Source organism: Haplochromis burtoni, unplaced genomic scaffold (genome assembly GCF_018398535.1).
Source record: "Haplochromis burtoni strain Fernald_Lab_line unplaced genomic scaffold, NCSU_Asbu1 Contig_56, whole genome shotgun sequence".
Taxonomy (NCBI): Eukaryota; Metazoa; Chordata; class Actinopteri; order Cichliformes; family Cichlidae; genus Haplochromis; species Haplochromis burtoni.
The window spans coordinates 1075821-1088822 of record NW_024582417.1 but is presented as its reverse complement, the minus strand read 5'-3'; the positions used below and the strand labels follow the sequence as shown (position 1 = coordinate 1088822).

Below are 13002 nucleotides of genomic sequence, written 5' to 3'. Positions count from 1 at the left end.
AAAATGATTGTACTACTTGGATTGTAACACTTGGATACTTGGAATTCAAAATTATCTGGAGGTGATAGCATCATGTGGTGCGACTGCTTTGCTATAAGATATACTGGTAGGATGGCAGTATGAGCAAGGACATTAAAGCAGATATATTCAGTTCACACGTAAGTGTTTACGGGTGTGCGACCAAGCGGAGAGACACTTCCAAAAAGAAGAAATATGTTTGGTGTTGTATCATTATTACGCAATATTTAAGTCCATGTGAGATAAGACAGCAAATTACCACAAATACTAACTCAATTCATTTCTTCTTCTTTTTTGCCAAACAATTTGCCAAATTAAACAATAAGCTTAACGAAAGATTTGCATCGAGAATAGAACAATGCAATGACAGTTAAGCAAAACAAAACACCATTATGACATGCACATGCATGCACAACTGTGAATCTTGACTAGAAACTATTATCTTGTTTTAATAATAGAGGTATGTTGGGACGTCAGTCTGTAGTTCGTGATAGGATAGGAGCTAGAAAGGACATTGGACAGTTATTTAGCTTTTCTTTCTTAAACTTATAAATAATAGTTTCACACAAATCTTAGAAGAACAGAGGTGAAATATTAAAAGCTGCTCAGAATTCACTGTTAATACCAAATATCTTAATCTGCAATAGAAATGTTTTTATGACCTGTCATTGTCATTTAACTCTGGCAGATGTTCCTATCTATTCTGTTTGCTGCACTGGGTGCGGCGGGTGCCGTTTACAGCTTCATTGCAGCATTTCTTGGCTTAACAAATGGCCCCCTCTGCAAATCTGAAACCGGTGATTGGCAGAGACCTTTCCAAAGCAGGTGACAAGCAGAAGCAGTTTTCCAAAGACACTTGTTAAAATCCTCAATAAGTTCTGGTTGCTCATAAACCTCTTTTCTTCACGCAGCAATATGACCTACCTGACTGACTATAAGTCGTGGGCGAAGTGCAGTGAGCCAAAGAATGTGGTGCTGTTCAATACTGCGCTGTTTATGACTCTGCTCATAGCCAGCTGCCTGCAGGGGTTGCTCTGTGCCATGCAGATAATCAATGGCCTTGCCGGCACTCTGTTTGGAACCTGTGACAAAAAAGAGGTGAGGTAAAAAGACCACACATTGATGTTTCACATAAGTTACACTCACCAGCGGCTCCCTCGTTTTATTGATGTTTGTTCTTTCAAATTACAGCATGCATAGGTTTCTGATCAGGAGGCTTTTGACTGTTTGCATTTACGCCACATCTGAAGAGGAGTCTAAAAGAAGTGTTCCTGCCTTCAGTACATCTGTAGTGTATGCTTGCTCTAAAAGTATTGTTGGGGTATTTTAATATGCTTGAGGCTGCTGTTACATATACACATTAGCGTCCGCTGTGAAACGAGTACAGTATTTCAAATAATTCACGCTAATCATAGAGTCAGATATTAATAAAGTGCTTGAAAATAAATGCTTCTGGTCCACAGCTACACATTTGTCTTGTGTTTTGTCATTACAGTCACTAAAAAAATATACTAATACAACTGCAGTGAGAGTGCACCTCTTTGTTTCACTCCACACAAACTTTATTCTGTCTATCTATTCTGTATAAATGCGATTTCATAGTCCAGATGCATTAACAAACTTCACGGTTTTTCTAAAAAGAATAATCAATCAAAATACAATCCACAGCACTCAAAACATTGCTGTGTGTGAGGAAGGTGAGGAAGGGAACTTCAGATCTCATGATAACCTTTATGGCAGCTGAGTAATCTTGCCTCACCCTAAGTGTTGCCCAGACACCAAACATGTTTTGTTCAGCATGAGTTTCTCTCTCTCTCGTTGTCAGTACAGTGCCTAGATGATATACTAATGTACTGATATATACTAATACATATGCCTTCGATTTGCTTGAATATGTGTAATTGACAAGAAAAGATAGATCACACATAGACTTTGGGGGCTCTTATATAAATAAAAAAGTACAATAAAGAAAATAAAAAGACCTGTCTGAATGCACCGTCACACTGTTAGCAATCAAAGCTGAATCCATTGCTGAGGAAGGAGAATCTACAGAGCTTGACATACACAGAGATAAAGCGAAGACATTATATGGTTTCGACACGTTTAACAATTCGTAAAGTTGGTCTTGAGTAGCAATCAGACAATTCTATTCTGACGCTTGCCGCACTTTAGCATATGATCCACCAAATTTAGTTTAAAATGACGACCCTGCAAATTTCATCAGATCCAGGGGTTGGTGTCCTGGTCACCCTTTCACCCACTTGAGACTTCTCAGAGTTCTGGTCACACAAATGTTTCATCTTGACCTGCGGCTTTTTTAGGTTCTGTTTTGTCAACTGACCTGCCCTATAGAGTCTGCCGCAAACCATTAACACGGTCTATCAATTTCACAGGTGAGTCATCTGATAACCACTTATCCCACTGCTAAAGGTCCTCATACCTTTTGTCTGAAGATCATAAAAGTCATTAGGGCTTAACCCTGTATTCTCTGACAGACTTCTACACCCATCTGTCATTCAGAATAGCAGACTTAATGGGTAACCAATTTTCAGCCAAGACCCGATTTCCAGCCAAATCATTTCCCCAAATCACCTCTATGCCATGGATAGGTAAAGCAGACTGAACCCCAGTGAACCCCAACATGGATATCATCCACAAGGCCACACAACAGCCTGGCTTTATTCAGTGGTGGGTTTTTTCTGTTAATAATAAAGACAATAAAAACAACTTACAATGGACAGAAGAATAAAAGAAAAAAACACCACTCATAGCAGAGAAACACAGACAAGTGGTCTAGTCATATTCAACACTCTGAGAATATTAAGCCATCTCTAAAAACCATTACTAAGCAAATATAGTTCAAAGAATAGGATCTCATCACAAATGACCAAACCTGAGACTAATGAAATCACAGACTTCCTCCAAAGGCAAGTCCAAAGAGACAACTAGCCAAATTTTTCTATGCAAGTGGAAGATGCAGAGCACTAAGTGAAACCTTACGAAGTGATACAAACAAGCGTTTACGTAACTTACTTCAAAATCTTACAAGGTCAAGATTACTCTGCAGACGAGCCCCATTTGCCCTGCGTCTATCTTTTTCATGTAACTGGTGGTTAGAGCTGTCCCAAACTTAGAAGCAGAACACCTGAGCAGTTCAGACTCAGGTACACTGTAAAAAGCCCTGCCAGAATATCTCTTTTTCTGCTCCTCTCTTCTTTATGGATGCTCACTGACTGACATTTATTTATTTATTTATTTTGGCACATTCTCACTCTTTTTTTTTTTTTTTTACCTGATTTTTGTTTCTAAGAAAAATGAGAGCCACATATGAGGATATTCATTTAAAATTTCAATAGAATAGTAGCAGTATAACGTCCTCATAAGTGGATCTCAGGCCATGTAGAGCAAAATTGAGTATTTTGGTCTAAATAACCCAAAATGTGATGTGCACACACCAGGTCCTGGGAGGATAAGCCATTTTTGGTATCGTTAGCCTAAGTCTATGTGTGGGCTCCATATTTCTTGTCACATACTCTGAGCTGGGTTCTGACATATAAACGTGTCTCACACTAATCTAGTTGTGCATTCAAGCAATGTACAAGAAACTTGCTTGTATTTAATCCCAAAAAGCATTTTGGAACTCTGATCATGCAGCTTATTTCTCAGCAGTGACATGCTCGGCACCAACATGTGTCAATAAGGGGACCAGTGTGTAGTTATAAAGTTGACCAAACAACGTCGTTATCTAATCATGCCAGCGAGTGAACAACACAAGGCTTGTGTCTCTATAATTCCACAGGGTGAGTCACACATCCTTCCGCAGCCTATCCCATATCTTTTCTGTCACTGGTTTTCACTACACCTCCCACATCCTAACCTCCCTCCCACTGGCTGCTTTTTCTTCCCCAGTCACATTTAAGTGGAGCCTCTTTCGACAAGCAAGAATCATCTGAGCTCAAACTTTGCTACCAAGTTAGTAACTTTCTCCATCTGCAGACATGTGCACTGGAAAATGTTCCCGTTTTATTGCTGTTGCTCTGTACCCACTAGCAGTCATATCTATCATCTGTAACATCGTGCTGTTCTTCCCTGATGGGGACGTCACTTATGCCAAAGACGGACATATTACCGAGGAGGTGAAATACATGGGGGGACTCATTGGAGGGGGTGTAATGGTGAGTGGTCTTTTTTTATTTTTCAGTCTGTTGCAGAAATTAAACATTTTTATTCTGTATATTTGCAAGGTTGAAAAGTCAGAATGCACTTGGTGCGCACTGCTTGTCAAAACACGAATGAAGGCTCATGTTTGCATGTTTACAGAGTCTTTTAAATATTCCACTAATATCCGACTGAATATTATGTCCTATCACCTCCTTTGTCCTTCTACAGGTGTTGCTACCAGCATTGTACATTCATTTAACTGGTAAACAGGGTTGCTGTGGAAATCGCTGTGGGGTGAGTCAGACATGAGTACAGTAAGATGTTGCAAGTGGTCGATTAGGGAGGCTTGATTAAGTTTAATGATTAATGCATCATATGCAATCTTCACTGAAAGGAGATTTGAACTCTGCAAATTGTCAGTAAATAGTTAAAAATAACATCAGTAAGATCAGTGGAAATACAAATAGCTATTGACCTGAAATGTTAAAGTATATGCCACAAGGTCACTCCAATGTGTGTCATACAAACTGGCCCAAAGTGATGATTATTTTATAAAAATTCCTTGTATAGTTCAATCTTTATTTTCTCCACTTTTGTACTGATGCTAAATTCAAGTGAAGCCAAAAAAAAGAAGCCAAATTTGCTGCAATTTGCAAGCCACAACAGCATGTCTTTTTAGGTTCCTAATTTACTTAGATGTCATCCTAATTTAATTAGACATCATGTTGTTTGCAGAGTCTCCTTTCTTGATCTCGAGAGAATGTTTAAAGGTTGAAGACACAGGAAAAGGCTCACTGAAATGTTTTTGGACTTAGTGGTACAGAAATGCATTTTAATAAAAAACAAAACTTCAAACGTACAGCAATCCAGTGAAGGCCTTTTTGTTGATAGAGTTAAGCTATGATTACATTGTAAAAATTAAGCCTGCAACAGAAATAGAAAAAGTGACTTAACACAGTACCAGCAAACCTGTTTTTGTTATGTTTGGTTTAGCCTGTACTTAATTTTAAGGTGATCTGTAGTCTATGGGAAAACTAAACAGAGTGCTTGTCCCTCCCTAAATGTTTCATTTATCAACAGGGGGGGAGTTGTGTCTTTAAACTGTATCATGATTGCATTTGACCTTTATCATTTACTCTCTCTGCAGATGTTCTTATCAATTGCATTTGCTGCAGTGGGTGTTGCTGGAGGCCTGTACAGTTTAATTGTTGCAGCACTTGGTTTGCAGAATGGGCCTCTCTGCAAAACTGTACTGATCTGGACAACGCCTTTTAAAGAACTCACAGGGTAAAAAAAAGCACAGGAGTGACTTCCTCAGGACACGTTTGATATGTTTCTTAATTCTTAGTCATTTATAAATCTCCTCTCTTGCACAGTGACAACAACTACCTGAAGAACGATAAATTGTGGAGCTTATGCACAGAGCCCAAGAACATTGTGCAGTTTAACCTTGGACTGTTCGGCACTCTGCTGGCCACAAGCTGCCTGCAGGTGATCCTCTGTGCCATACAGATGATCAACGGGCTCTTCGGCTGTCTGTGTGGAACCTGCAACAAAGAAGTGCTTTGAAACCGAGTTCGCCTTAAAAGAATAATAGGTAAAAATAATTACATCTCAAATGATTTGCTTCTCAGATTTATATAGAGAGACTTAACTTCTCTTATCTGTATACTTATTATTTATTCATTCCTTAATCTACAGACACTGAGAGTTCCTGACAATTGATGGGCGCCCCCTGCTGGATGAATGAGGATAAACCTCTTGTCTATATCTGCATAAAACATTCTCTTTGATTTTTTACTATTTAAAAAAAAAGAAGAACTTTTTTGTATTTCATGCTTCACATATTGCAGAAAATTTTAATTTACTATTGTGCAATCTTTTTTTAGTAATAATAAATCCACGACATTAGAAATGAGTTATGCTAATTAGATGGCCAGTTTTATATAATCTGGCTTGAAACATTGCAGCTAAAGTTTTACTATGTTTTTTTTTTAAAAATCTAAAAAGTATATCTTTTGAATAATTGTGTTTTACACCATTGATAGGTTTTAGTGGCTATTACTAATATTACATTAGTAGTGTACTATATTACTAATATCTTACTATAATTAATGTAATAACCTTCAGAGCAAAATAAAATACATGACAAATGCCTTTTTACTATTATAATAAATCCCAGCCTTGATATACAAATATTTCAGTGTTATCTCAAATTGTTAGCCAGTCCTAGATAAAATGACACATAATCAGGCAGTTTTGGTTTCACTGACGTACATGAATAAATAAATAAAAAGGTTACACAAGAATTGAAAATGATTCATGTTGGGGACTGGAGAATCACAGCAGAGAGTGGACACATAGCTGCCAATGATTCCATAATGAAAATATTGTTTTAGTTGCTACACCAGGTTTTATGTAAGTTAAAATTAAATAGCATATGCCACTTTACTATTTTTACATAGTCTTTAACCTCCTAAGACCCGAACTCTTCCACGGCATGCATTTTTAATTTCTCTTTGATATTTGGACTGATTGGTATGGAAGCCCGTTTCCGCCACTAAATAAAAACAAAAAAGCTAGTATCCATAACTCGAAATTTCGAGTTATTTTCTCGAAATGTCGAGAAATATAACTCGAAATTTCGAGTTATTTTCTCGAAATGTCGAGAAATATAACTCGAAATTTCGAGTTACTTTTCTCAAAATTTCGAGTTACTTTTCTCAAAATTTCGAGTTAGCTCTGCCAATCAAAAATATACGTGAATGAGGTCGCTTTCTTGTTACCCGGAAGCATATGGCGCAGAGGACCGCCATTCAAAAACGGATCCCAACAAATTGGCGCTTTCGCGAGTATGTTTGCTGATAGTAACACCATGTGACTCAGCTAATAACACAGGGATTTCATCATTTGTGAAGCCAGGCTGAAAACCACTCAGCAATCTGTGCGTTCACGACTGGATGTAATACCGGTAGCTTAACAGTAGCATTTGTAGCTGAGGGCTTCAGCTTCCGGGTAACAAGGAAATGACGTCATTCACGTAGATTACTGATTGGCAGCGCTAACTCGAAATTTCGAGTTACTTTTCTCAAAATTTTGAGTTAATAAATCGAAATTTCGAGAAAATAACTCAGAATTTTGAGTTATGGATCCTTTTTTTTAGTGGCGGAAACGGGCTTCCATAGATTGGGACCTGATGAATGTAAAAACAAAGAATTACCAGATTTTTATTTATTTATTACCTATTTTTTGTTCCTAAGGAAAATGAGGATATTCGTTTAACATTTCGATAGAACAGTAGCAGCATAATGTCCTCGTAAGTGGATATCAGGTCCTTGTAGAGCAAAATCGAGTATTTTGATCTAAATAACCCAAAATGTGATGTCCACATATGTGGAGCCAGGTCCTAGGAGGTTAAGCAATGACCTACAAGTGGCGCATGTGAAGTGGATTGTTATGATTTTCAAACACCACCAGAGGGCGCTTTCATAAGAATTCTCCTCTCGAGGAGGGTAAGTAGACTAACATTTGAATTGCATTCATTTCAATTCAATTTTATTTATATAGCCCCAAATCATAACAACAGTCCCCTAATGGTTGTCAAGACCACTGATCAACAACCATGACAAACTACACATTAATGATCAAGGAACTGATCTCACAGCCCATTGTTCTTTTAGTTAGCTAGTTTCAGTCATTGTACAAATGTACTGTTTATAAGATTGGGGAAACCTGCAGTCAGCTGAGACTGAAGAAGTCACTTGGATGAGTGACGAAACGTTTCTCCCACTGAACACGCTACATCCAGATGAACAGATTAAAATTTTGGAAGAAACTTCCACCAGAACCAGGTTCAGGGAAGGGCGGCCATCTGCTGTGACTGTCTGGGGTTGAGAGGAGGGAGAAAGGACAAAAGAAAGAGAAAGTCTATTTTCTCTATAAAGAATGTTACAGTGTGGTTTATAATTGTAATGTGGACATGTTTAACCATAATGCACAGCCCCACATTGGATGAAAATCAAACACAACTCCCCTCCATGAATCGCCACCTTATCAAGGAGAGGTTTGTGTCCCCCAGTGATCCCAGGAGCGATGTTGTTCAGGGCAGTTTCCCCCTATTAGGGTTTCCCATGGGAGATTACCTGGCCCCTCACCGATGATCAAAGAGAAAATTGAATTAGAGAAAAATTAGCACCTCCAAGTCCGAGACCGTGGTTCTCAGCCAGAAGAGAGTGGAGTGTCCACTCTGGGTCAGGGACCAGCTACTGGCCCAAGTGGAGGAGTTAGGAATCCCAGGGTGTTGTTCACAAGTGAACACAAGAATGACAGATGGATCGGGGCGGCGTTTACAGTGAGGAGAATGCTGTACTGATCTGTGTCCCCCTGGTTGAGAGGAGGTGGCTGTGGTGAGGGACGCCTGGACTTCTCTGCTGAAACTGCTGCCCCAGAGACCAAAACCCATATAAGTGACAGAAAATGGATGGATGACAAACACAACGTATGCACACAAATACCTCTGCCAACTGTCACTAACAGTGGAGGAGGGGTGATGATTTTTTTTTTGCTGCCACATGGACTTTGGCACCTTGCGATTATCAAGTGGGCCATTAACTAATAATGGATTGGATTTATATAGCGCTTTTCAAGGCACCCAAAGCGCTTTACAATGCCACTATTCATTCACTCTCACATTCACACACTGGTGGAGGCAGCTACGGTTGCGAGGTTCAGGGAATGCCATCGGCCCCTACCAGTAGGCGGTAGGATAAAGTGTCTTGCCCAAGGACACAACGACCAGGACAGTGAGCCCAGGGATCGAACTGGCGACCTTCCGGTTACAGATGCGCTTCCCAACCCCCTGAGCCACGGTCGTCCTCTGTAGACCAAATTATTCTAGAGTCAAACGTGAGGCTGTCTGCCGGCTGAAACAGAGTCATGCAACAGGGCTATTATTCCAAGCATGCCAGCAAAAAAGAAAAAGAATTGAGGTGTTGGAAAAGTTATTAGCCTTAAAAAAGAGTTGTGCATAAATAAATGCCTGTACACATCAATAAGCTAAAGAAGAGTGGCTCCTCTTTACAATAATATTGTGAGAGACTGATAAAGTCATTTGGAAAATAACAGTTTTTCAGATTCCTGTAAAAAACTAGGGAATGCTTAGTTTTCTTAGCAGGTATGCAGTGTACCTGGTGTACTAATTGAAATTTACTGACAGAAACATCCAAACCGAGACACATCTCTAGTTTGATGACATTGTAAAGCAGTGTAGTCGTTGTCTTCATTAGTTTTTTTATGATAAGTCATCAAAAGTAACACAGGGAGAAATCCTGTTTGCAGATGGGGACTTCATCACTTCACATACCAATCTATTGTGCATTAATATGATTTTATGTATTTCTGATGCTTCTCTTCTGCTTTTAAAAAGAATAATCAGTCAAAATACAATCTAGGACACACAAACATTACTGTTCTTCAGGTGAGGGAGGTAACTCCTGGGCTTATAATTACAACTTTTACAAGGGTTAAGTAGCCTGATTCACTCTATGTGTTGTTTGGAGGATTCTTTTTGGGCAGGAGGCGCTCTTCTTATTCTCTTTCATTTTAAATTTCAGCTCGCCAGAATGTTTGATGAGTGTTTAACCAAGCACAAAGTGACTGTGCCAGTGACATATTGATCTTTCTTCCACTTTGTGTGTTGCTATAGCAGCAGCAAAGCAAAGTCCAGCTGTGCTTTGATCATACAATACAGCATATCCCCAGGATGTCTTACACTGGTTTTAAATTTCTCTCTGACACTAATAATCTTGGCTGTTTTACATTCCAACAACATACAAGAAACACAGTTGTATTTAATCCTAAAACAGTCTTGGAGTCTCGTTAGTTGTGGCATCATTAGTACCACCATGTGTCACTAAGGTGACCAACAGAAATTAACAGAAATTTGAGGTTATCTTATCATGCCGACTCCAACTGTCGAACAGAGCAAGCATGAGTCAGACACACTTCCGCAGCCTGTCCCAGAACCTTTTTTCCTTTGCTATTGCCCTGTCACCACACCTCCCACACCCTAACCTCCCTCCCACTTATGAATTTATCTTCCCAGTATGAATCCCCAGTCACATTGGAGTGGAGCCTCTTTCTATAAAGGGCGATTAGCATCCGAGCTCAAACTTTGCTACCAAGTTAGTAACTTTTTCCATCTGCAGACATGTGCACTGGAAAATGTTCCCGCTGCATTGCTTATTACTCTGTACCCACTAGTAGTCATATCTATCATCTGTAACATCGTGCTGTTCTTCCCTGATGGGGAAGAACAGCACTTATTATAAATTATATTTTATTATTTTATATTTGTAACGCTGAAAATCTTAACAAGTTGTGTTCCTGAATTCCCTTATGCATATGCAGATAATTACTTAACATAATATGTTTATTTCATTTAAAGATTATTATATGTACACATTTGGTACCAAACCCAGTAGTAATTGTCCATATACAACCTGTTTAAATGGAAAATAGCTGAAGTGAAAAGATACAATTTCACTTCATGAAATTAAAAATGTTCTTTATTTTTGTCATTGCTAAGACTGTGAAAACAAATTAAAACTGCAAGTTCTCACTGGTTTGGTACAGGATATGTTACCTGTGTTTTTTTGTTTGTTTTTCAAAATTAACTAAATGAAATAAAACAGTATTACAAATATCTCAATGGATTGTTAAATGGAGTAAATAGACAAAAAGGAAAAATCAGAACACTGGACCAAATTTATTTTTATTATAAAAGATATTGATTGAAACTACATCATATTTCAAAATACATAATGCCTTTTCTTTGATAATACTTTGTGTTAATAAACACACTCTTTAAATATATTTGCAGAGTAAAGTCATAGACACTTAAGCTCTCAGAAAATGTAAATATGAAAGTGATTGTACATTAAAACACTTATAGAGATGTGATATTTGACGCACATCGCGTGTGGAGAATTTAGACTTAAATTGTTATATCATAATAATGGACTGGATTTATACAGCGCTTTACAATACCTCTATTCATTCTCTCTCACATTCACACACTGGTGGAGGCAAGCTACAGTTGTAGCCACAGCTGCCCTGGGGCAGACTGACAGAAGAAAGGCTGCCATATCGTGCCATCGGCCCCTCTGGCCAACACCAGCAGGCGGTAGGGTGAAGTGTCTTGCCCAAGGACACAACGACCAGGACAGAGAGTCCAGGGATTGAACCAGCGACCTTCCAGTTACAGATGCGCTTCCCAACCCCCTGAGCCAAATCACAACAACAGTCACCTCAAGGCGTTTTATATTGTAAGGCAGACCCTACAACAACACACACACAGAAAAACCCAACAGGGAAAAACTCCCTTTTAACAGGAAGAAACCTCCGGCAGAGCCAGGCTCAGGGAGGAGTGGCCATCTTCTGCGACTAGTTGAGAGATTTTAATATTATAATAGACTAACAGATTTTATTAATAGATTTGAATAAAATCAAAACTTAAAGTAGTCCTGTTAATGAACCGTTGTTTCTAAAGTTAAACTACGATTACACTGTGAAATGTGAGTCTGCTACAGAAAATAAAAAGGTGACCTAACACAGCACCAACCAGTAGCACCTGAGTTAGCTTGCTCTCTGGGTAATATTTACATTTAAGGGAAACAGTATTGTATTTTCTATATATTCATTTTGTTTTCTTTGCACATTAAAAACAAGTGAAAAGTGCAAGCATTTGTCATCTGCCTTGTTACAATAAATATTTTAGCAATAAATATTAATTGATAACGTTTTTGATCACTAGTTTTGTTCCGTTCACGAACATGGACATGTATTCAACTTGTTATGTATTTATACGATTACTATCACTGTGACCTTTATATCAATATAATGACCTTGAAGGAGAGGTCAGAGGTCAAACATGAAATATTTTAAATCTTTATACTGTATTTTCTATATGCTGACAATACACAGCACAATTGTAAGAATTGTGGTTTCTAAATTATAAAGCTTTCCCCCAATTTTCCGCCAATAAAACATCAAGTCGACCTTGAAGACCTTAAAGCCAAATTTTAATGGATTGCTAACATGACCTGACGCTAGGTTTTATCAGAATTCATTTCGAACCTTTTAAGGTATCATGTTTACATACTGAGTGAAATAAACACTAGCAAAACAAACTCTGTGGAGGGAGTAACAGACCTGTTTTAGTATGTTTAGTTTGGCTTGTAGTTAATCTTGATGAATCTACAGTTTATGGGAAAAGCAAACACTGAAAGAAAAATGTCACCAGATGCTTAGTGAGCACCTACAACTACCCGTTTTATTTATCAACAGGATGGGAAAAAAATGTGTCTTTAAACTGTATCATGATTGCATTTGACCTTTATCATTTACTCTCTCTGCAGATGTTCTTATCAATTGCATTTGCTGCAGTGGGTGTTGCTGGAGGCCTGTACAGTTTAATTGTTGCAGCACTTGGTTTGCAGAATGGGCCTCTCTGCAAAACTGTACTGATCTGGACAACGCCTTTTAAAGAACTCACAGGGTAAAAAAAAGCACAGGAGTGACTTCCTCAGGACACGTTTGATATGTTTCTTAATTCTTAGTCATTTATAAATCTCCTCTCTTGCACAGTGACAACAACTACCTGAAGAACGATAAATTGTGGAGCTTATGCACAGAGCCCAAGAACATTGTGCAGTTTAACCTTGGACTGTTCGGCACTCTGCTGGCCACAAGCTGCCTGCAGGTGATCCTCTGTGCCATACAGATGATCAACGGGCTCTTCGGCTGTCTGTGTGGAACCTGCAA

The 13002-nt window shown here is 38.6% G+C and overlaps 2 protein-coding genes across 2 annotated transcripts in view; both read left to right on the top strand.

Annotated features, from left to right (window-relative positions):
• LOC102306998 (transmembrane 4 L6 family member 1) overlaps positions 1 to 1526 on the top strand; it is a gene marked incomplete in the record, with an annotated part of 2501 nt that extends 975 nt beyond the window's left edge. The window contains 3 exon segments of the mRNA XM_005922257.3: positions 707 to 843; positions 930 to 1116; positions 1210 to 1526. Coding sequence (XP_005922319.2) covers positions 707 to 843; positions 930 to 1116; positions 1210 to 1218 — 333 coding nt within the window.
• Positions 1527 to 3910: 2384 nt separating this feature from the next.
• tm4sf21a (transmembrane 4 L six family member 21a) lies at positions 3911 to 6375 on the top strand. Its single transcript, XM_005922136.3, has 5 exons — positions 3911 to 4193; positions 4408 to 4473; positions 5327 to 5466; positions 5556 to 5776; positions 5881 to 6375. Exons 1-4 carry the CDS (start codon positions 4017 to 4019, stop codon positions 5746 to 5748), a joined length of 576 nt encoding a protein of 191 aa, XP_005922198.1. The 5' UTR covers positions 3911 to 4016; the 3' UTR covers positions 5749 to 5776; positions 5881 to 6375.
• Positions 6376 to 13002: the final 6627 nt, after the last annotated feature.